This window comes from Eulemur rufifrons, chromosome 15 (assembly GCF_041146395.1).
Source record: "Eulemur rufifrons isolate Redbay chromosome 15, OSU_ERuf_1, whole genome shotgun sequence".
In the NCBI taxonomy this organism is placed as follows: Eukaryota; Metazoa; Chordata; class Mammalia; order Primates; family Lemuridae; genus Eulemur; species Eulemur rufifrons.
Genome location: NC_090997.1, coordinates 67,960,326 through 67,984,226, shown reverse-complemented (window position 1 = coordinate 67,984,226; position 23,901 = coordinate 67,960,326). Strand labels below are relative to the sequence as shown.

General features: G+C 37.4%; 1 protein-coding gene across 1 annotated transcript in view; it reads left to right on the top strand.

The window, feature by feature from the left end:
* FRK (fyn related Src family tyrosine kinase) overlaps positions 1 to 23,456 on the top strand; it is an 83,208-nt gene extending 59,752 nt beyond the window's left edge. Inside the window, exons 3-8 of the mRNA XM_069487420.1 lie at positions 7,498 to 7,661; positions 8,501 to 8,669; positions 12,995 to 13,153; positions 20,881 to 21,062; positions 22,142 to 22,307; positions 22,698 to 23,456. Of these exons, the coding sequence (XP_069343521.1) occupies positions 7,498 to 7,661; positions 8,501 to 8,669; positions 12,995 to 13,153; positions 20,881 to 21,062; positions 22,142 to 22,307; positions 22,698 to 22,909 (1,052 nt within the window). The 3' untranslated portion in view covers positions 22,910 to 23,456. The remainder of the gene's footprint in view (positions 1 to 7,497; positions 7,662 to 8,500; positions 8,670 to 12,994; positions 13,154 to 20,880; positions 21,063 to 22,141; positions 22,308 to 22,697) is intronic.
* Positions 23,457 to 23,901: the final 445 nt, after the last annotated feature.

The window sequence follows — 23,901 nt, the reverse complement described above, 5'->3', positions numbered from 1 at the left end:
TTTTAGCTCAATTCAATCATGATGCCAGTGACTTTAATTGATAGATTATTCCATTTTATTTTATGGTTAGCCTTGTATTTTTTGCAGTTGAACTACTAAAATGCTTAACCAATCTGAACTTACAGTATTTCACAATAAGAATGGCACAAGCATTATCATTCACTTATAGTCTGTAGGGATTTGGAATAGATTTGGTTCAATAATAAAGATCACGTCAAACCAGAAAAGGGATGGAAAATGCATTTCTCCCTAGTTCTGAGACCCCTGAATTCAATCTTTGTTAGGAATGACATTTTGCAAGTGTGTGAATTTGCCACTAACAAATTAAAATCACTTTTAAAAATAGTTATACACTTTGTACTTGGTTATTCATGATTATATGCAATATTAAAAGTGCCTTCATTCTGACTACAATGTATTGAGTCTCCCTGATGTAGTTTTTGTGGTCTAATTTTTAAATAACATATATAAATATTGTTCAGATTGAAAACCTGAATGAACTATATATAAATGCCCATAATGCTAGAGATAGAAAAATTATTTCTGCATTATATTTTAAAAATCAAGAAATTAGATATTGACTTGAATGACTATTCTCTAATAGTGTTTGTATCCTGAGGCCAAGTTTATTTTATTTCCCTTTTAAAATAAGATTCCAGGAAGTCTTGTTAAATCTTGAAAGTATTTGTATAATTACCTAATTAATATTATAGCAGACACTTCAGAAACTTATATTTCACTTCATATCCAAGAGTTAGTACATCATTCATTCACTTAGTAGATGTTTATGTTAGTTGTTACTCTCTGCCAAGCTCTGACTACTTATTGAATCAAGACAGCAGAAGCCCTGCCCTCACAGAGGTACTTCTACTTCATAATTAAGCAGGTTTATGTGGTAGAAAGGAGTAGCTGGGGTGGATAGGAAAGGCTGGCTCTGAGGATTGAAATTGAGGAAATTGAGATAGGAAGGAAGGGGCCAGCTTCTAGAACATTCATAGGAAAATCATTCAAGTGGGGTTCAAAAGCTCCAAGGTGAGAATTACTTAAGTTTTATGAAAGGACTACAAAAACAGATTGGAATTCAGGACGAGAAAGCAATGTTTATCAGAAATATTTGAATAGTAAGGTAGAAACATTTGGAAATTTGGAGATTTTTTACAAGCTTACTTTTTTTTATTTTAATGGTGAAAAATCAAGGTCCAGTGAAAGTGACATTTTTTGGTGATATACTAGTTAAATTATAACTTAAGTCTCCCGTCTCCCAGTCTATTGCTTTTTCTATGAAACAAAATTGCTCTTATTGTGCTTGTAAACTCAGGATGTATTGCCAAGTATTGGTTTTTACAGTTGAGAGTTTAAACCTGTATCTACAGAGATCTGGCAAACATTTATTTAGGCTTTCTTTATTATCAATAGCAATTGCCAAAGCCATATCAGTCATTGTGATTTGCACCCCTCATTAAGAAAATCACAAGGAGTGCTTTAACCCCTCTGTCATCTATTTACTTTAGTCTCTAGCTTGGAAACCATTAGATCTTTTATGGCTCTAAAAAGAACTTGTAAGTTTAATTTCCATGTAGGCCATTTCAATTTGGAACCAGAAGATGGTCCATCTCATTTAAAAACGGAGAATTCTTTTTATCGCTTCCAGTCATTTCCAGTTACAGACCTGTTGGCTTGCTACGTTTTTTTTGATAGATGGCAAGGCTTAAATTTGCAGGCCAATAATTTATATAAATTGCAGGTGTACTTTAGATTTAGCTATTCTTCTACTTTTATTACTTTGTGGAGAAATGAATTGGGACTAACATGATATTGTTTACAGCTCTCTTAGACTTTTTGTTAGCCTTATACTCCATATACAGAAATCTATTATGGGCTAAGCTCCATATCCTAATAAAGCCAACTATTTGATGATGATTATGCAGTAATTAACCCTGCCCCAGGAGTCAAGAAGTGGCAATGGTAATGTGACAGATCAGAGTACAAGGATGAGTCCCAGATACTTAAAAAATTATAATTTCAGAAACTGATATTGTTTTTGGAGGAGCTAAATGTACTCTTGCCTTCTGTATTTTAGTGTAAAGATCTGATAGTAAAACATTTTCCTGTATGCCCAGGACATAATTTTATTGTAATGAACTGCAGGTGTCTTATTAGACAACTGGATCTACTATCTGAAATTCACTGCTCATAAAGAAGCTTAGAGTTACAGGCCCCATGTTTGAATCCTGGCAGTGGCACCAACTCACTTTTATGAGTAATGAAATCGACCTAATCATAACTACCTTATATGACTGTTAGGAAGATACAAGGAGGTAATGTAATAGTGGTTAGCATAGTGCTTGGCTCAACAAATGTGAATATAATGGAATGTTAAAATGGAATTTTTGACTGAGGTTATCAAAATACAATAGAAGTAAATTCCAATGACAGATCCCTGTACCCAGAGTTGACAAAGGAATTGGTCAAAGACAGGCCCTGCTGCCCTTGGATCTCTCAGCTTGTTAATGATTTAAAAAGGATACGAGGAGCGGAAAGGAGGAAGGATTTGGTGAGGACATTTTGCTTTTAGAGAAAGCTGTTGGCACACTATGAGAACCTCCTTTGTTCTGAGCTGATGAGTGGGACTCCAAACCTAGTGAGAGGGAGCTTCAGGAAGGCCACTGTGAGAGCTTGCTTTCTGCTCTCTGCAGTTGGGAGGATAGAACACAGGTGCCTGACTCAGCCTGTGAAGGCTAAAGCAGCTTGTGGTAGTAGGATAGAGGTGCCTCAGGGCATCAGCTTCCCCTCCCTATAATTGATTGGAAGGGCAAGAGATGTGTGAGTGTTCCTTCAGGACCACAGTGTGTCTCCTATATTAGCAAAAGTGCCAGGGGACTATAGATTGATGAGCTGGAGGTTTGGGTTCTGCCCAGGAGGGTTTCTACCAGAGCATGAAGGAGAGTGTGATGGGTGAATTTCCCAAGAGACAGAAGCTGAGAGGTGATTGGGTGTAGGCAGCCTGGGAAACACCTGCATCTTAGCAACTGCAGTGAGAGATCCTGCAGAGATGGGGAAGCTCCAAAGAGCCTGCGTGAGTGTCAAGAGAGAAGAGTCAGCTTGAGGGTCTGCCAGCAGGCTCAGAGAGTGAAGCTGCTGACATTGGTGCCAATCTAAGGACACTCTTTCCATCCTTTACCCCCTCCTCTCTCTGCTCTTACCCTGGATACTCAGAAGCCACCTGGCAAGGGGAAGAGGAAGGTGAGGGAGCAGCTCTAGGTAGAGAAACAGAGAGGAAGCTGCACATACCACCTTTTCCACTGCTGCCTTTCAGCCTGAAGCAGGCCTGGGCTGTGGAAGGGGAGAAGACTTGACATTCAAACATGTAATAGAGTGTTTTGGTTAATATGTTGGACTGGGCATTCTAGGCTTGAATTGAGACTGTGTTCATGGTTTTAAGTAAAAGTAGGACTGTCTGTTACATAAAAGTGAGTAGAAAAGCTTTGCTGCAGCTTTCATTTAGGGGCAGGGGAGTATTACTCTCAATGAATACAAATGAAAGAGCATTGGGAAGAAAATGAGAGATGTATGATTAAATTATTAGTTGTGCTTGTCTGCTGTATTGGTTTCATTATTGTTGTTGGTGCTGAGTTAGAAAGGCTACTTTCAAATTCAGTGTTGTACCCTAGAGTCTTGATTTTTGTTTGATATTCCCCTGCATTTTCTGGCTTATAGCAAATACCCCTATATCACAAGTCCACTCAGTTATTTAGGAGGGCATTTTGTAACCAGGTTTCTCGCAGTCCGTACAAGAAAATTTATTTGCTTAAAATTAATGTTTCATGAGTGCTTTACTGAAAATTTTGACATCCAAAGTGAAAATTATGTAGCAATTACGTAATAACCATCCAGGGTGAAATAATTCAGCATACACCAAGATGTAGAAGTTTAGACTTGATCTTCTATTTGTCCATGAACAGGAGCAAATAATCATTTTTTTAGTATTCTTTTAAATTGATGTATAATATACATAATAAAAGTACACAATTCACAAGAGTTTAGATGGATGAATACAAAGTGAATATACCCCAGAAAAGAGCCCAAATAGCCAAAATAACCTTAAGCAAAAGGAACAAATTTGGAGGCATCACTTTCCTGGACTTTAAGCTATACAATAAGGCTACAGTAACCAAAACAACATGGTACTGTCACAAAAATAGAGACATAGACCAATGGAACAGAATAGAGAACCCAGATATAAAATCATCCACATGTTGCCATCTCATCTTTGACAAAGTAGACAGCAATATACACTGGGGAAAAGAATCCCTATTCAATAAATGGTGCTGGGAAAATTGGATAGCCACATATAGAAGATTGAAACAGGATCTATACCTCTCACCACTTACAAAAATTAATTCAAGATGGATAGCAATTTAGAGCTAAGATATTAAACCGTAAAAAGAAAATGTTGGAAAAACTCTTCTAGATATAAGCTTAGGCAAAGAATTTATGAAGAAGACCCCAAGGGCAATCACAGCAACAATGAAAATAAATAGATGGGACTTAATTAAATTAAAAAGCTTCTGCACAGCCAAGGAAACAATCAAGACAGCAAATAGCCTACAGAATGGGAGAAAATATTCGCAGGCTGTACATCCAATAAAAGACTAATAACCACAGTCTACAAAGAATTCAAGCAAATCATCAAGAAAAAATCAAACAACCCCATTAAAAAATGTGCAAAAGACATGAACAGAAGCTTTTCAAAAGAAGATAGACTAATGGCCAATAAACATATGAAAAAATGCTCAACCTCACTAATCATCAGAGAAATGCAAATCAAAGTCATAATGGGATATCACCTAACCCAAGTGAAAATGGCTTTTATCAAAAAGTCCTAAAACAATAGATGTTAGCATGGATGTGGATAGAAAGGAACACTTATACACTGTTGGGGGTACTGCAAACTAGTTCAACCTCTATGGAAAATAGTATGGAGATACCTCAAAGAACTAAAAGTAGACCTACCATTTGATACAGCAATCCCACTACTGGGTATTAATCCAATGGAAAAAAGTCATTTTATCAAAAGACACTGCACTTGAATGTTTGTTGTAGCACAATTCACAATTGCAAAGATGTGGAATCAACCCAAGTGCCCATCAATGCATAAGTGGATTACTAAAATGTGGTATATGTACACCATGGAGTTCTATTCAGCCATAAAAAATGAATTAATACCTTTTGCATCAATCTGGATGGAACTGGAGAACATCTTCCTAAGGGAAGTATCACAAGAATGGAAAAACAAACACCACGTGTACTCACTATTAAATTGGAACTGACTAATCAGCACTCATGTGCACAGATAGAAGTAAAACTCAATGGAAATCACGCAGGTGGGAGGGGGAGGAGGGAATGGGTGAAATCATACCTAACAGGTACAATGTACACTATCTGGGTGATGGACACACTTGTAACTTTGACACAAGCAGTACAAAAGCAATCCATGTAACCAAAATATTTGTACCCTTGTAATATTCTGGGGGGAAAACCCCAAAGTGAATATACCTGTATAACTAGCACACAGTCAAGAAATAGAATAAGACCAACACCTGAGTCACTGACTCCTCATATCAATAGTTTTGCTCGTTTTTAAGCTTTTAAAGAATGGAACCACATTTTCATACTTGTGAGATTCACTCGTTGTTGTGTGTAGTTGTAGTTTATTTACAAATCTGTATAGTGTTCCATTGGACAAATATATAACAATTTTTTAGTTAATTCTATTATTTATTAGTTGATAGACATTTGGATTGTTTCTAGGTTTAGACTCTTACAAATCATGCCACCAAAGCATTTTTATACATGTGTTTTGGTGCATATATTGTGCCTTTTTGTTGATTTTATGCTTAGGAGTGGAATTACTATATTATAAGTATGACTGTGGTCAGCTTTAGTAGATAATGACAAATAGTGGTGATAAAAATTACATTTCATCAACTGTGTATGAGAAGTCCTTCTACTTCATTGCCAACACTTGATATTATATATCTTTTTTCAGTTTAGCACTTCTGGTGTATGACAATTATTTTTTGAGAAAAATGCCCTAGCCATTGGCATGCCCTCAGTAACCTCCATGTGGGGATTGGGATGTCTTTTTTTCTTTAATGAGAGCATAGCTCCAGCTTGACTGATTATTGAAGCATAAGGTTCTATATTTAGCAAGGTACTCAGAATAGCTGTATTTGTACTGGTCAATACTTATCAATAACTTTACTAAGTGCAAGAATGGGTAGAAAGTGCATTAGTCAATATTTCAAATGCAAGTATAGAAAACCCGATTCAAACTAGCTTAAGCAAAAAGGTAATTAATTGACTCCTGTAGCTGAAAATGCCAGGCTTGGCTGGCTCCAGGGACCAAGCTTCACTTTCCATATCAAGACTGCTTTCCACTGGGCTGCTTCTCTTCTCAGGCAAGATTGCTCCTGCCTGGGACCCAGGATTCTGCCAATAGCTCCAAACTCCCAGCAGTAAATCCAAAACCAAAACCGAAACCACAGCACTCTTCCTATCTTCCTAGAGCTTCCTAATGTAAGTCCTGGAATTGAGGTTTTTTTTGGCTATGATTGCTCTGATCATGCCTTCCTCAGCTCCATGTGGCCACCAGGTCCCTCTGGGCCACACGCTCTTAGAGAAGCAATGATTTCTCTGAGGAAAACTGGGGTACTGTTAACAGAAGAAGGGAAAATGGTTGGTGGCAGGCAAAAGTAACAAAATGTCCACTACAAGTCGGACTACCTAAAAAGAATGCAGTCTATTTATTGCTATAAATGCTACAGGACTTACTTTCGGATCAAGCAAGACTGCTGGAAAGTTACATATGTGGACTCCATCATTTTAGGCCCTGTGGAATTGCTTTTATTGAACTGTGCCAGGATGTTCCATTATCAGCCTGCATTGAGGGCAGTATAATGAACGGCCCTGCAGAATTCCTTATGCTATTGTAAGATAATACTGAGGGTGCTGTTTACTCTATTTCAGACTCCATGTTATAGGATTTCATGGGAGAAATTTCTCCCTGGTCTCTGTACCAGGAAGAGGTGAACTGTTTCTAAACACCTTTTGTGATTTTTATCTAATGGACACTGTGATTCTCAAAACCGATAAGGTTTCCTTCCTTGCTTTGCTAGAATGATAGAGTCAATTTTATGGTTTGTTTTAATCAAATATACTAGGCTTCACAGCTTGGATTTTTTTTTAGTGCTACCCTCATTTCTTTGTTTTTATCTTATGTTTCTTTCACTATTATTTCCTAATTCTCGCTCTCACTCTCTCTCTCTCTTGCTATATATTTTATAAAGTTCCTTAAGTCTTTTCTGAAACAAAGTTGAGAAGTACATAGAATTTTGTGAAAATTTCATTTCATGCATTGAAAACATCACCACAAGATAAATAAATCTGCTTGGCTTTAGCAAAAAGTTTATTAACAAGATTTATTTTGGGTTCCAGTTTTAGATCAAGGAGTTGTAAAACACTACAGAATCAGAAGACTCGATGAAGGGGGCTTTTTTCTTACCCGGAGAAGAACGTTTTCAACACTGAATGAATTTGTGAGCTACTACACCACAAGAAGTGATGGCTTGTGTGTCAAGCTGGGAAACCCATGCTTAAAGGTAAAATGCTTTGAAGCTGTGTCATTTAACTTGAAATTAATTTTTCTCTTCAGATAGTTGAGTATCTGTCAATTCAGAAAAAAAAAAAATTGTCATTTGATTACCTAAGACAGCCAGGGAAAGGCAAACCATGACCCCTGAGCAAATACTGTTCCATGCTTGCTTTTGTAAATACGTTTTATTGAAAAAGGCACTTATTCATTTACTAATCATCTTTGGCTTCTTTCATGCCATAACAGCAAAGTTTAGTATTAATATTTGCGACAAAGACTGTGTGGCAGCTGGTAAACTAGACTATGAGCTCTAGGAGGGCAGGAGTCTTGTCCGTTTTGTTTGCAAATGGCACCTAATTGATGCTTTAAAAAATGTATTTATTAAGTGAATGAGTAAATGAATGAATAAATAACAAAATAAAAAATAAGTTTGGAAAAAGATTAAAAATTTAATTATGCAAAAATATGTGATACATATAATAAAGACTGTAGCCAAACAGTTTGGGAAGGATTTGCAGGTGAGGTGGAACTTCAGTTGGGCGGACTCAGCTAGGCAAAGAGGCAGAGAGAAGTCATTCCAGGGGTGTGTGAGGATGGCGTTAGGTGTGGGAAGGGACAGATTCACAACGAGCTACCTGCCTTAGCAAGATTTGGGAGAAGATCAGCTTGAAGAGTTAGCAGTGCAGATTCTCTCACCATTGTTTTCTGTTTTGAAGTAATTAGAATACAATTTATAATATTTAACAATGTTTGCTTTAAAAAGTATCCAGACTAATATTTTCAACAACAAAAAAAGTTCAATCTACCCCTTCTTCTTACAAGTCTTCTCATTATTCTGTGAAACAGATACAGGTCCCAGTGCCTATTGGTTTGTCATATAAAACCGTGGACCAGTGGGAGATAGACCGCAACTCCATACAACTTCTGAAGCGACTGGGATCCGGTCAGTTTGGCGAAGTATGGGAAGGCCTGTGGAACAACACCACTCCAGTAGCGGTCAAAACGTTAAAACCAGGTATGCAAACATCAAAGGCTAAACGACATATTTGATTTTTTATGAGCTCAGTTTGCCACTGTAAATGTCCAGAAAGTCATGGGACGGCCAATGCTGTCAGCAAGCAGATGTGGTGATCATTCTCTCTAGCCCTGCTGACCACAACCTATAGATAAGGCTTTAAAATATAAAGACAAGAAGGTGTTCCCTGGATCAGCTAAGTCTTAAATCATCTCCAGTTCAAGACTCCAACAACATATTTCTTCTCTAGAATTAGGATTCAGTCTTTCAGTGTCCTTCTCCCCTTTTTCCCTAGCCTTAGTTAAAAAATACTGGCTTAACTGAAAATACTTAAAAAAAAACCAGAAGGAACCTGGGTGCTGTTCAGGGAACAACTATTTTATTAAATACTAATTGTATATGGTTAAAAGGTAAAATGGTCCATTTACAAGACCTCATATTTGAAGATGTAGGAACTATTTTTACTTTCATCTTCCTTTTTTCTATGGTGGCAAGTAAAAGGATACTAAAATCAATATTTATTCAGCCAGGCTTTATTCCCTCCATTTTAACCGTGGAGTAAATTAGAGATTAAGTAACATTTCAAAGATTTACCAATCATATGTGATCTTGAGTAAAATTTTTTCCATTTTATCATTTGTAAAATAGAAATAATAATAAGGCCAACCTAACAGGGTTATAATAAAGATTAAATTAGATCATTACTGGAAATGCTTTGTATGGTGCCTGGCTCATACTAAGTGACCAGTTATTATTATTATTACAAAGTCAGTAAATGACAGAGCTGAGATTTGAGTCTACATCTATCACTACTGCATCACACTGCATGGAAGTGACAGTTTATAAAAGTGCAACATTACTGTAGTAGCCTCATAGTTGCTTCTGGTAACATAGGTAGGAATCATAAACATAGGCTAGATTATAGTTCTCTGGGGACCTCCATTGTTTACCTTGCCCAGAATTCTTAAAGGTTTGGGAAACCTCCTTTGTGGCAGAACTTGAGCACTTGGGTTTTGCTGGCTAACAGTATAGTGTAATACCGTGGTTCTCAAACTGTGTGCCAAGGGGCAGCGGGGCACCACAGTGAATTCACAGGGGTGCTGTGGGATATTTAGAAACTTTGAAGTAAACATCTTGAATACTGCACAAACTGCTACCTTGAGGTAGTTTGCAGATTCAATGTTACATTCTTTTTGCTGACATCATATCTTTGTGAAGCTGGGTTTTTGATTGTTATTGTAATCAAAATGTAAGATCCACACAGAAATCAATATGGACCAGGAAACGAGGGTAGCAGTGTTCATTCTGATTACAAGACTTAAGTTGTGCATATATCACTTTAGTAAGTAATCGTGGTTAAGAATGAAACAAAAAAGTTTTTTTCCCTTTTCAATTTACTGATGTTACTTTTTCAGATGGCTACTAAATTTTTAGGACAAATACTTCTCAAGTTGTTTGGATCTAACCAAGTAACTGTTAGGTATTCCTTTTGACTTAGGGACATAGTGAAAAAGGTGACTGAGACACTAAGGGTACCATGAACCGAAAACGTCGGGACCCTCCAGTCTAATAGTTAAGAGCTTCAAGGATTGTATAAGATAAACCTGAGTTCAAACTTGGCTCTGCCCTCTGGACAACTTATTAACCTTTCTGAAACTCCCCATCTGGAAGTAGGAATTATAATAGTTCCTACTTTCTAGGGTTTTATGAGCACAAACTAAGGCAAGGTACATGAAGTATACACAATGAGTTCTTAATAAATGTTAGCTTCCATGGGGTTGCTGACAAATGTGTTCACTGACGTGCAAATTCACTAGTGCAGGAGTGAATTTTTTTATTAATATATCTGCCAGATGAAACCAACAGAGAGACACTTTTAAGTGTCTAGATGCCATATGAGTACTCCAGGTGAGGACATTCTATTCCAGCACCTGAGATTTTCACAATCACTGTGTGCATATGCTTTTAAATCCTAATCTTCTTGATAATTGAAACTGAACATTATTAGCCAATCAGATCATTCTTTTTCAAAAAGAGGCAGCTAGCTATCCTTCCTAACATTGCTTTTTAAGGAAGGCCTTTGGGGGGTCAAAAGAGAATAACAACAAAAAGAAAGTCAGATTTCTTATATTTAAAAAAAAAAAAGCCAGAATAGTTTTCTCTCCAACAGGAATAATTATTATTGATTTACAGTGTAATAGCTGCAAACAGCTTTGGTGATTGGTTAAATGGCTTCACTTCACTGGGGCCATTAATCAATCTTAGCAGCTATTTATTGCTTAGCAGACTACCACGCAATAAAGATGAGCCTGAAATCAACTCCCACAGTGGCTTTGACAGACAAAAATTAATATTTAATGTTGCACTACTAGCTGAGTGGAGATTGGGTTTCCTTTACTATGCAGCTGGTTAGCTGTAACCAGCACAGCCAGGAAGGGGTGCTCTGAACAGCCTTCACCTGCAGAGGCTCCTGAGGTACCATGATTGTGGTTCTTGTGGATAGTCTGATATGGGATGATTTGAGTGTCCTGCACTCTATGAACCTGATGGCCACACAAAGCATTAGCATAGAAATATATTGTACATATAAATTGTCTGAATAATGATCATAATTGTTGCTATCACTGGAAGCTTCCAGTGATTTTTTTTTTTTTTTTCTTGGCGGTGGGGTGTCCCTACTATATGGATGTTTTGAATATAGGCTAAGCTAGTAACAGACAAGAACAAAGTTATTTATTATGGTTTAGGTGCCTCTTTTGTTCTCAGCTCCATTTTGCTACTATGATTACAAATTTTAATCCTATTTGATCATGTGAAATAAACCACTGGTTTATTTGGTAAAGATGTAATTGAAGGAGCTCAGAAACACATGATGGAAAGAGAATAGGCCATGTTCTCCTATGCATCCTCTTTTAAGTCCTTGTTCCTTTCCCTCCTCAGCCTATGGGGGGGAAAAAAAACATTGGTTTGTTTGGCTTTCCCAAGAGTATGCATATAAATGATAATACAAATAATGGGCAACAGTCATTGGATACATACGTACCAGTCAATGCTATTATCCTGATAATGAGCTTATGATGTCAGTAAAGTTATTAGCCACGTTTTACAGATCAAGGAACTGAGGTTCAGAGAGGCTTAATGTCTTGCTCAAGGTCACACAGGGAGCTAGAAGCAGATTTGTTGCCGCCCAAACAGGTTCGTTTGCCCACTGCCCAAGGGGAAACCAATATGCCGAGTCAGCAAGGCTTATGGCAGTTTATTCCACATAGCGCTAAGCAAGGAGATGAGAGAAATTTCTCAAGTCCATCTCCCTGAGAATTTGGGAGATAGGGTTTTAAAAGACAGTTTGGCAGGCAAGGGATTAGGCAATTATGTTTGTTAATTGGGGCAAAATTATAGTGGGGTAGAAATCATCTGTGTTGCTTCAGTCCCTGGGATCACAATTCTAGTTGAGTCGGTTTCTTGGTATGGGCCACTGGTCCCTTGGGTGAGCCAGCCCATCCACTGGAATGCGGAGCCTGGAATACGTCTTAAAAACTACCTTTAGGTTTCAAAATGGTGATGTTATCTACGGAGAAAGTTAAGAATCTTTATGACCACCAGCTGCATGGGTCCAGAATGGCAATTATAGAGAAGCATACAGAGGGACAGTGACTAATTATTATTGTTATTTTTAGCTAGGTCTGTGTCTTATTTTTAGCTAAGCCCTTACTACAGTTCTCGCCTTGCACCCGTCTTTATTAATTTGTAAGGGCGGTTTCAGATCTGGGATTTGTGCAGAATCCAGACTTTGATCAGACCTGGGTTCTGAATTTCTAGACTCTCAATGAGTAGACTGCCTAAATGCTTTATGTGAATGATCTGCAGGTCACATGTAACCCTTCTTAACTGTACATTAACAAATAAGTCACAGTGTTACCTTAGAATGTCAAAGCTGTGTTCAAACACCACTTGTAAAGTATCCAACGTGGAGAGGGTGATGAATGTAGTGTTCTTCTCTCTGTGTTAAGATGCCTGCCTTATTTTATTAGTTAGACTGTCAGTCTCCCCTCTTTCTTTCATTTTTCATATAGACCTGAATCAACCTCTCCTCATCGCCAGGTCGTAACACATAAACTGCGCACCACCGATGCACCAACACGTCCAGTTATTAGGCTGCCCTGGCCGAACTGATTCTCTTCTTTGATAAGTCTGAAGATTTGTGCTACTGCTGTTCTGACGTTACTGAGAGGCAGGCGAGGCAATCTTGGTGATTCCCACCAGACTGCTGTGAGGATAGGAATGCCTCAGTAACACAAAGTGATTTCCCCCTCTTCTTGTTTCAGGTTCAATGGATCCAAATGACTTCCTGAGGGAGGCACAGATAATGAAGAGCCTAAGACATCCCAAGCTTATCCAGCTGTATGCTGTTTGCACTTTAGAAGATCCAATTTATATTATAACGGAGTTGATGAGACATGGAAGTCTGCAAGAATATCTCCAAAGTAAGCTAAAGACAATAAAAGGGGGAGAAAAGAGGAATTTAGTTTAGCTAGTCCTATAAACATCAATTTAGTAAGCCTTCTGTGACCCAAAGAATATTTACTATGTGTGTATCTGTGAGAACAAATGTCTTAACATTGAATGGCTCAACTACTGTTTAATAGGATGTGTACTGTGTACTCAAAGGGAGGAAAATATTTATGTAGTAGAAGAGCAAATTGTTCACAATAGACTTATTAGAGTACTTAAATGTAATGTGGGAAATTAAAGGATGGATGTTTTGCATGATGCTTTACTTCCTACACTAACTGAACATTATCAGTCATGTACAAATATTTTCTATGGTGTAGAATTTGGGGACATGGAATACTTTTGGGAAAAGAGGAGAGATGTATCCTATCTTTTCCTTCTTTGCCAGTATTTGACAACATTGTACTTGTTGGTATTTAAAATACTTCCACTGCCAGTCAACATTGGAATTTTCAGACTAAAAAGCAGAAATATATCATTGCTTTATTTCTACATTTGCTTCCTATAGTCAGAGAAGACTGAAGGGCCTTGTGAAATTTTGATGTTTATTACAAATGAATAATTTAACAAATAACGACATAGTATAATAAACATTAAAATGAGATGTTCAAAGAAGTAGAGATCGAGTACTGAGAGAATAATTCATGCTTTAAAAATAGACTTTTTTTCTATAATTTCTCAAAATGTCAGGGTAGGATTAATGGGATGAATAGAGGTAAAGGGAGGTGAGAATGATGGAACAAAGATTTGAGAAAGATAAGAGTGTTCTCTGATTTTAAGGTGACTTGTGAAGCTGGTAATATTAAATTACAAATAACATAAGAAGAGCAAAGAATATTCTGTTAAAGACAAAAATATACCTAGCTCCCTTGCACGAAGATATCAAATTTAACAGCATCAGGGTGTGTTACCCAACCATAGAAAGACTAACTTTGGCTACTGAGCCCTTTTGCTTTCTTCCCAGGACAAAGTGCAAATGTGATCTTGGGTCATATCTAATACAAAAGCTTTATAAAAATGGTCACTTATAATACACACATTATTAAATCTAATAGACAATTCCCCATGCTCAGACCTATCAGCAGCATTTAATTCAATGGACATTCTCTCCTCCTGGAAACACTTCCTTCATTTGGCTTCTAGGACACTTCACTCAATAGCATTTCCTCCTTCCTTTCTTGCTGTTTCTTTTCAATCTATGTGATTTCCCTCATCTCCTGGACCTCTCAATATCTTGGAATTCTCCAGGATGGTTTGTAATGTCACTAATTCTTTTGTTAATCTCATCCAATCTCATTGTTAAATTGTTTTTATCTTGACAGTTCCCCAAATTTTATCCTTCCCTGACTTCAGAATTATATATCCCACCGCCTTCTTAATTTCTCCACTTGGGAGCAATCTCCATCGGAACACTAGTCTATGTAGGTATGCTGCAGTAACAAATAGTCTCCAAATCCCAGTCAGATTAACAGAACAAGGGTGTATTTCTTGCTCACGCTAAGTGTGCAAAATAGATTGGCTGGTGGCTCAGCTATTTGGATAACTCTACCAGGAGAAGGGGATGAGACTAATATCACCCTGGTTCTTAAAGCTTCTGACCAGAAGTGGCAGAGGTCACTTTTGTTCCCTTTCCATTTGGGCAAATCAAGTCAAAGGATAGGGAAGTAGAATCCTCTACAATGCTTAAAAGGAGAAAAAAATTAAATGTTAGTGAATAGCCCTAATTTCTACTACATATGTTTTATTGGAAATTTCAAAATGACATACCCCAAACTGCTGTTGTAATCTCCCCAGTAATCACTTGCAATCTTTCTTTCTTTAAAAATGTCAGCACTTAGGCCTGATACCTTGGAGACATCTCTACTTCTCATATCCCATCTCTAACCAGCCAGCAAAATCCCATTGGCTTGCGTTCCAAATATTTTCAAGATTTTACCTCTTCTCAATGCTCCTACTCTGATCCAGGCCATTATTGCCTCTCTCCTGGATTCTGCAGTAGCTCCTGACTGGTCTCCTTCTTTTGGTTCTTGTCTCTTTCAGTCCCTTCTCAGCACAGCAGTTAGAGAGATCCAGTTAAAATGTAAATCAGAGCATGTCCATCCTCAGCTAATAACGTGTCATGACTCCCACTGGTTCTTATTTCTGTATGACTCACTAAGTCCTACATGACCTGGCTCTCCATTCCTTCTTAGGTCTCATCCCCTAAAACTTCTCCTCGGTCACTCTGTGTCAGCCACGCTGGCCCTCTTTGCGATTTCTCTTACCCTCCAGGCATGCTTTTGCCTCAAGCCCTTTGCACTTGCTGTTTCCTCTGCCTGAATTTTCTTTTCTTTCTTCTTCTTCTTTTTTTTTTCAATGACATCTATCCACATGCTTACTTCTCATTTCCTGCAAATCTTTACTCAGATGTGCCCATCTTGAATCCTTCACTGATCACCCTCTAAATACTAAAATTTAATCTCCTTCTACTGACTCTTAGGATTCCTTTTCTCTGCTCTTTGTTTTTTCTTCTTATCTCTTAATCATCTTATAAAATATGATTTATTTATTTAGCTTATTTTTAGTATCTTCTACATACAATTTCATGAAGACAGATTTTTCTTTGTTTAGTGCTAGAACAATGTCTGGCACATAGAAGATGTGAACTTAATTATGTGTCAACTGACTGAATACATAGGTTAAGTTGAGACTATCCTCAACCTAATAAGATTGGGTTGGGGTCAAGGTTGTTTTGAGACCCTTGGTATCAGCTTGAAACGATCCAAATAGTATATGGAAAACTTCTTGGGCATTGAGGATTTCTTGTTGATGTCGTTTACTTAGGGCTAAGTACAAACCCTGTCATCTTCTGGGTTAGGCCCTCAGGGTCAACTCAACCTAATAAGATTGGGTTGGGGTCAAGGTTGTTTTGAGACCCTTGGTATCAGCTTGAAACGATCCAAATAGTATATGGAAAACTTCTTGGGCATTGAGGATTTCTTGTTGATGTCGTTTACTTAGGGCTAAGTACAAACCCTGTCATCTTCTGGGTTAGGCCCTCAGGGTCAAGTTTATTAAGGCCTTTGTTTGTGAGGATACTTAGCAGGCAGGAAGTGTAATGAAGATACGCTCACTAAAGAAAATCTCTTCCCAATCAAGAGGTTATGAATTCAAAAAGTGATCCTAAAATGAACCTGCCACTCTTCAGCACTCAATCATGATAAATATTATCAAGCAGAACGATTCTTGAGTAATGAACATAATTGAAAATATTTTCTTGCTGCAGATGTAAATTGTCACAGATTTGTGAACCTTCATATCAGTTCTGATATATGGTGGTTGTAGTAGAAGTGTGCTCTGAGGTTTACTTAGGCAGTTCCTAGGCTACTGCACCCTTCAGGATAGGAAATGTGTATTACTCAATTTCCTCTAGTATTGTGCCTGCCAGCGAAAACCTCTTTCTATCCACTATAACAGGATTAGATGTCGGATTTGATAGTTGAAATAACATACATATTTTTTTATATAACCATCTTTGTAGTCCCTAGGCATGGCTGAATTTTTTTTTTTTATAATACATTTCTCCAAAATGGGAGAAGCCTGTCAAAAAACTTTAGCATTGAGGGTAATTGATGACAGGTATTTCTTGCTGAAATTTAAGAAGGATAAATATCTGCATTTTTTTTTTTTAAATTTAGTTGGGCTTGTTCGACACCACCCCATGAAATGTTTATAAAGCATTTAATATATGTCAGGCATTTAGGTATTCTTTAAAGAGGAGCAAACATTTTCTATTTTTATAAATCTAGTCCTAAAATGTTATTCATCATTCTCGTGGACAGTTCACTTAAGTGGACTGAAGTAGACAGGAATATTTCCATCGCTATATCTTTTAACTGACTGTAACTGTATAACTATTTGCTGTATGAATGGAAGTCTCTCCATTATCCCCTGTCTTTTGGGTGCTCAGGAGCCATGTGGAAGGTAAATTTTAGGAAGACAGTATAGAATAGTTCTTGAGATTACAAGATTTAAGCCTCAGACGTACCTGAATTTGAATCTCCTCTCTACAACTTACCACCTGTTCCTCTAAGTAGCAGCAACACCTGAGAAGTGGGGGAGCATAGTAACAAGAATTCATATAGTTGTTCCGAGTATTAAACTAGATGATTTATTGGAAACGAACCATATGACAAAGAGGTAGGAGAGGACCATATGTGTTTAATTTTTTTTCCTTAAAAGTCTCTGTATAGCACTTACTATGTGACAGGCCTTTTTTAAAGTCTTTAATAAATATTAACTTAGTTTATTTTTCTAACCACCTTATGAGATCAGTATTATTATTAGTATCCCCATTTCACAGTTGAAGAAACTGAGATATGAAGAAGTTAAGTATTAATAACTTATCCAAAGTGGAAGTCTGGCTCCATAGTTCATACTTTTAACCATTTTTATAACATTGATGTTATTTTCCTAATATCAACCTGTATTAGTTGTCTATTGCTGCGCAACACATTACCCTAAAACTTAGTGGCTTAATGCAGCAAACATTTATCATCTCACAGTTTCTGTGATTAGGAATCCAGGAGTAGCGTAGCTGGGTCTTCTAGTTCAGGGCCTCTTCTAAGGCTGCAGTCAGGGTGTCACCAAGTGCTCCAGTCACCTGAGGGCTCTAGTGGAGATGGATCCACTTCCAAACTCACTCATATGAGTGCTTCCTTCTGGGCTGTTGGATTGAGGAAGTCAGTTCCTTGCAGGCTATTGGCTGCAGGATGCCCTATGTTCCCTGATACATGGACTTTCCATAGGGCAGCTTGCAACATAGCAGCTTGCTTGATTGGAGTGAGCAAGCAAGAGAATAATAGGGTAGAATGAGTCAGTAAGATGACGTCAGAAGCTTTTATAACTTGATCTTGGACGTGATACTCCATCACTTTTGCCATGTTCTGTTTGTTCAATCTGAACCACTAGGTCTAGAGCACACTCAGTGGAAGGGGCTTTTGCAAGGGCATGAATATCAGGAGGTGGGGATTGCTGGGAGGCACTTTAGGAGCTGTCTATCACAGAGTTTATGGTTAGTCACCAGCTTGTCTTAATTTCATACATTTATTTTCCTATGGAGTGAATTTGATATCAAAAGGCATAGCCATTTTGGCCATGATAGCAGCAATGCTTTGCCATTATGCTACATACTGAATTGTATTTTATTTTCATGCATATAACTTATTTTAGACTGAATAATTAATGTCAGCTACTATAATATACAATTCAAAACTCTGTGAATTAACACACAAAAATAGACATTTTTGATATGAGTCAGACTGCTCTTTTAGAGGGCTTTTTTTAATGGGTGACACAGGGATGTAAACACATGTGAGGCTACCATATTGAAATTCATCCCTTTAGCCACAAAGATTTGGGAAATTTTAAGGCCAGGCCTGTAAGTGATGTACATAATTTCTGCAAATGTTGCATTGTCCAGAACTAGTGACATGGTCCAACTTAACTGCAAAGGAAGATGGAAAATTAGTTTTCTATATGTGTCCATGAAGAAAAGAAAGGACAAAAGGATTGAAGAGCAGTTAGTTTTGCCTCAAATCTTGTTGAAATATACTGCTTGCCTTAAAAACCAGATATATATGTACACACACATATACACACATTGCTTAAGTCTTTCCCATTTAAAAATTCCTTTGACTCTATTTTATTTTTATTGAAAAACTAACATATATGTCAAAAGCACATAAATCATACTGTACAGTTTAACATGTAATTGTAAAGTGAACAAGCAAACGACTGTGCTGCCACTGCCCAGATCAAGAATTAGAAGATGGCCAGCACCCCAGAAGCCCTCTGAATACTTCATCAATCACAACCCCTCACTGTCTTGAATTTTATGATAATTGCTTTCCCTTGACTTTACCTTTACCTCTAGTGCATCCTTCTTGTCTTCCCTTCTTGGCTAGGGCTTTGGAATTTGCTATCTGCTCTTGCTGTCTTCATGTCTTCAACTGCCATTCAGCCCTCAACTCCTTATGCTCTATGTCCTGCTCTTCCTGTCACTGAGATCACCAGTGACTCCTTAATCATTAGATTTAACAAGTATCTTTTAGTCCTTGCCTTACCAGACTTATTTGTGGTATTTGACTATGATGGCGACTTTCTCTTTCTCAAAACATTTGACCTGTTACAACGTTCTCTACCTTTCCCGCCCCCCCTCCCCCTTTCATTCTTCTGGCTGATTCTTCTTAGTTTTCTTGTAGGTTTATCTTCTTCTGCCACACCCTCTATATTGGTGTTTCTCATGATTCTGTCACATCTTAGCAATCTCATCCACTTTTAATGTTTTAACTCCTACTCATAAACTATGACTGTTAAATCTCTATCTCTAGCTGCATATTCTCCCCTGAGCTCCAAGACCCACATGCTTGTGTTCTCTCAGGCACTTCCACATGAGTAATCCATATGTATCTCTAGCTTAACAAGTCCCATATGGGTTCATTTCGATTAGGGAGGAGCAATGATAATAATAGCTAGGACGAATGGGTTCTTCCTAGGTACCAGGTTTTGAGTGTTTTACGTGTCTTAACTCATTTTAATGCTCATTTTAACAACTAATAAAATGCGTAGTTACTGTTCTCACTCTACAGATGAGGAGACTGAAGCATGAGAGTGTTAAACTTCTTGTCCAAGGTCACAAACAAATATGAGATATAGCTCATTCTAGAGTCTGGCACTCTTGCTTCAATTACCCGTCTTCCCGGCCCCTGCACTGCAGCTGCCTCTCAGATCAGGACTTGTGTCTAAGACTCTTGACCATGAATCCAATGGACTTTACATAATAGTACTTGGCTTATTCAGGCAGGAATAATAATAGTTTGGATTTATGTGAGATTCTTTTAATTCTCCAGAAATCTGAAGACATCTACCAACAGTATGGCAGCTAAACGCTACCCAAGAATGACTTCAAAAAGCCACCACAAAATAGCACTGACCCCCTCTACTAATGATTAAGTTGAACTTACTACATAAATGTCCTGTATTTAGTTATAGAGAATGAGCCATAGGAGAAATTCTGCCTATTAAAGGTGTGTCCATGCCCAGAGAGATGAGCAACTTGTTTTAAGAATAATAAATTAAGAAAGGGAAATTAAAAAAGTATCAAGTTTAATGGTACAAATGTTATATACATTTTATAACTACTGACAGACCCTATGTTTTTTTTAGTGAGCTAGTTTTTAAGAATAAGATGGAAGAATGAGAACTTTTCATTGGCTCAGCCATGCACATTGGTACTGTTTTATAGGCTCAATGACTAAAACAAACTATGTAATGTTTGAAAGAAATTCAGGAGCAACTAAGTGATAATTTCCATGAACAGATGACTCAGTGACATGTGATACTGAAAAATGGCACTAACTGGACTCTTTCAGATAATTGTAGCCACTTTTGAATTATGTGATGCCTTTGTTCCTTTCTCTGTGCAATGCTCATTCAGGGAAGAAAGGTCTGTAGCCTTGGAATATGCTTGGACTCTGAAAATTGTTGCCTTATTAACTCTTTATGGCAAATGAAATTGTATTGATTACATTTTTTGCTCAGCAGATCAATGCCATTGGACTTAATTTCACTGATAGCTCATTCATCAACATTCTTAGAATTCACTTTAATAGTTCAAATGTTCCCTAAAGTAAATATCTTATTTTCTCTTGTTGCTTAGATGATGCTGGGTCAAAAATCCATCTAACACAGCAGGTAGACATGGCTGCACAGGTTGCCTCTGGAATGGCCTATCTGGAGTCCCAGAACTACATCCACAGAGATCTGGCTGCCAGAAATGTCCTTGTTGGTGAACACAATATCTACAAAGTAGCAGATTTTGGACTTGCAAGAGTTTTTAAGGTGGATTTGGTTTTGTCTTAATTCATTTTTGTAATAGCTCAAAAACTTAACAGACTAGTAGACCAATAGATTTACTGTTATTCTTTAAAACAATGTTTCCCCAAGTTCTGTGGTCCGCAGACCACCTCAGTGACCCAAGACCTTACAGACAAAATACCTGTCCATTCCTGTTTTTTCTCTAAGGGGAAATAAACAGAGAAAGCAATGATCAACCAGCTTGAAAAGTATGTAATTAAATTTGTAGTTGAATTAATGATTTGTTTCTCAGTATCAGTAGCCTCTCTTATTTCCTTTACAAAAAGCAGTACACTTTGTACAGTGTCATCCTACCCACCACTGCCCACTTTATGACAGACTAATCTGCATGCTGCCGCAGTTCTTCAGCAATCATTGGCTGTTTCATTTTTCCTCCCATTTTGTGACCTCAGTCCAAAAGACATTGACATAGGAGATATAATATTAGGCGTTTTTCTCTGAATTTAATTTTAAATTTCCACATTGTACCTTAAAAATATGGATGTGGGACATGAAGCACAACAAATAATGATTCTCTTGATCCTCATGAATTCATCATTTTCTCTTTTTGTAAATTAATTAGAACCCCAGTGAGTTGATATATTAATGTAAATCATGTGGATCCTACTTTTTAGGTATTAGCAAGTGGTTACATGGTAATTATCAAAGTCAGTGGCTCTTCAATACCAGCAGTAAATCAAAAAACAGACAGGTTTTGCTTCCATTTTTTAATTTGCTCAAGACCAGACATGAAGCCTGAATCCTCATGTATGTAGTAGAATGTAGTAGAATGCTCCTTGTATGTAGTAGAATGCTCCTTGTAGTGCTATTCTTAGCACATATTAAGCTTTCAAATAATATTTTGTTAATGACTTTCATAGATTTTTCAGTCTTGTATGCCAGATTCAGAATTTGCTACTGTAATTATCAATTGAACTAAGCTCATTTTGTATCTTTTCCCTCTAAATTTTAATGTGAAGCAGGTTATAAATGAATGAGGGCAGTAGCAAAAAAAAAAAAAAAAGAATCCCTTTAACTTGGCTTGATTCCTTAATGCATAACAGGTAGATAATGAAGACATCTATGAATCTAAACACGAAATAAAGCTGCCGGTGAAGTGGACTGCACCTGAAGCCATTCGTGCTAATAAATTCAGCATTAAGTCCGATGTGTGGTCATTTGGAATTCTTCTTTATGAAATCATTACTTATGGCAAAATGCCATATAGTGGTGAGTAATTAATTCTGAAGTGGGCCTTTTTGCTGCAGATCACTTACTTAGGTGTGACTTTAACTGCTTTGCTCAGACTTAGAGGGCAGAGTTATGAGGTTGACCACACCATGTACCCGTGGGAGCTTGATAGATAAAATTTGATGATGATAATTTGCATTAATGAGGTGGTTTACTGCTTCTCTCTTCTTTGCTATTGAATGGCAGTCTTATAGACATTACTTTCTGCAGGATTTAGTTTTATCTCTGCAGCCTGGGAAGGGGATGGTAGACCTTATAGCTTTGCCAAGGAAATTGATTTGCTTTGTAACCTAGGGTATAAGTGTATTTGAGTTTAAGACTCTGATCTTTATCTTTTTTTTGTTGTTGGATTTATTCTGTATTTTTTAGGTATGACAGGTGCTCAGGTAATCCAGATGTTGAGTCAAAACTATAGACTCCCACAACCATCTAACTGTCCACAGCAATTCTACAACATCATGTTGGAGTGCTGGAATGCAGAGCCTAAGGAACGACCAACATTCGAGACGCTGCAATGGAAACTTGAGGACTACTTTGAAACAGACTCTTCATATTCAGAGGCAAATAACTTCATAAGATGAACACTGAGGAAGAATATTAAATAATGAAGTAGCAAAAAAAAATTGAATAATCAGTCCAGAAATACAATCTTATCGACCAACTGCAAAATCAGTTTATCTTGACATGAAAGTGATAGGGTAAATTTGGCTAGGTATTATAAAAAAGATTGTATGTGAATTTTGTTGACTGGGCAACACTGTAGGACAGATATGTTATTTTCTCACTGCCTGGTAAAATTAAGCACACTAAACAAAGTTATTTTTCTTTTTAAGAGATGCTTACATTTCTATTTATTGTTTGAAATGCCGATCAAGAGAATCAACAGATGACAGTCAGTTTTTACTCAGTGACTGTTGTAGCATTTTCCTGTTTACTGATTACAGTGGTTATTCATTATTCCTCGGGTTGCTGAATCCCATCAGGCTGTTATTATGAAGGAATTTGATTGCTTTGCTGCACAGCAGGACCTGTGCTTTGAGATTTCTTTTCTCTTTTAAAATATCCTGTAACTACAATGATGGTAAAGCCATGTTAAATGACTTGATTGTACTTGGAGTAATTGCACATATTTTTTCCTATGCATAAAAAAATGAAACAGCTGTTGAGAAAATGAATTAAAATCTTTCTCATTTTCTAGAAGGAAATGATGGAATTTTTTCTATACCTCAGTATGTGTCATCTGAGAATCATCTACATGAGTGTTAATCCCTTAATGTTGAGAATCAGGTTGCAAAGCTGATGAGTTACTACCTATGGAAATATGTGAAAAACATCTAATAGCCCACAAAGCCTGAGAAATAAGTATCAAAATAGTTTAGGGCCGGGCGCGGTGGCTCAAGCCTGTAATCCTAGCACTCTGGGAGGCCGAGGTGGGCGGATAGTTTGAGCTCAGGAGTTTGAGACCAGCCTGAGCAAGAGCGAGACCCCATCTCTACTAAAAATAGAAAGAAATTATATGGACAGCTAAAAATATATATAGAAAAAATTAGCCGGGCATGGTGGCGCATGCCTG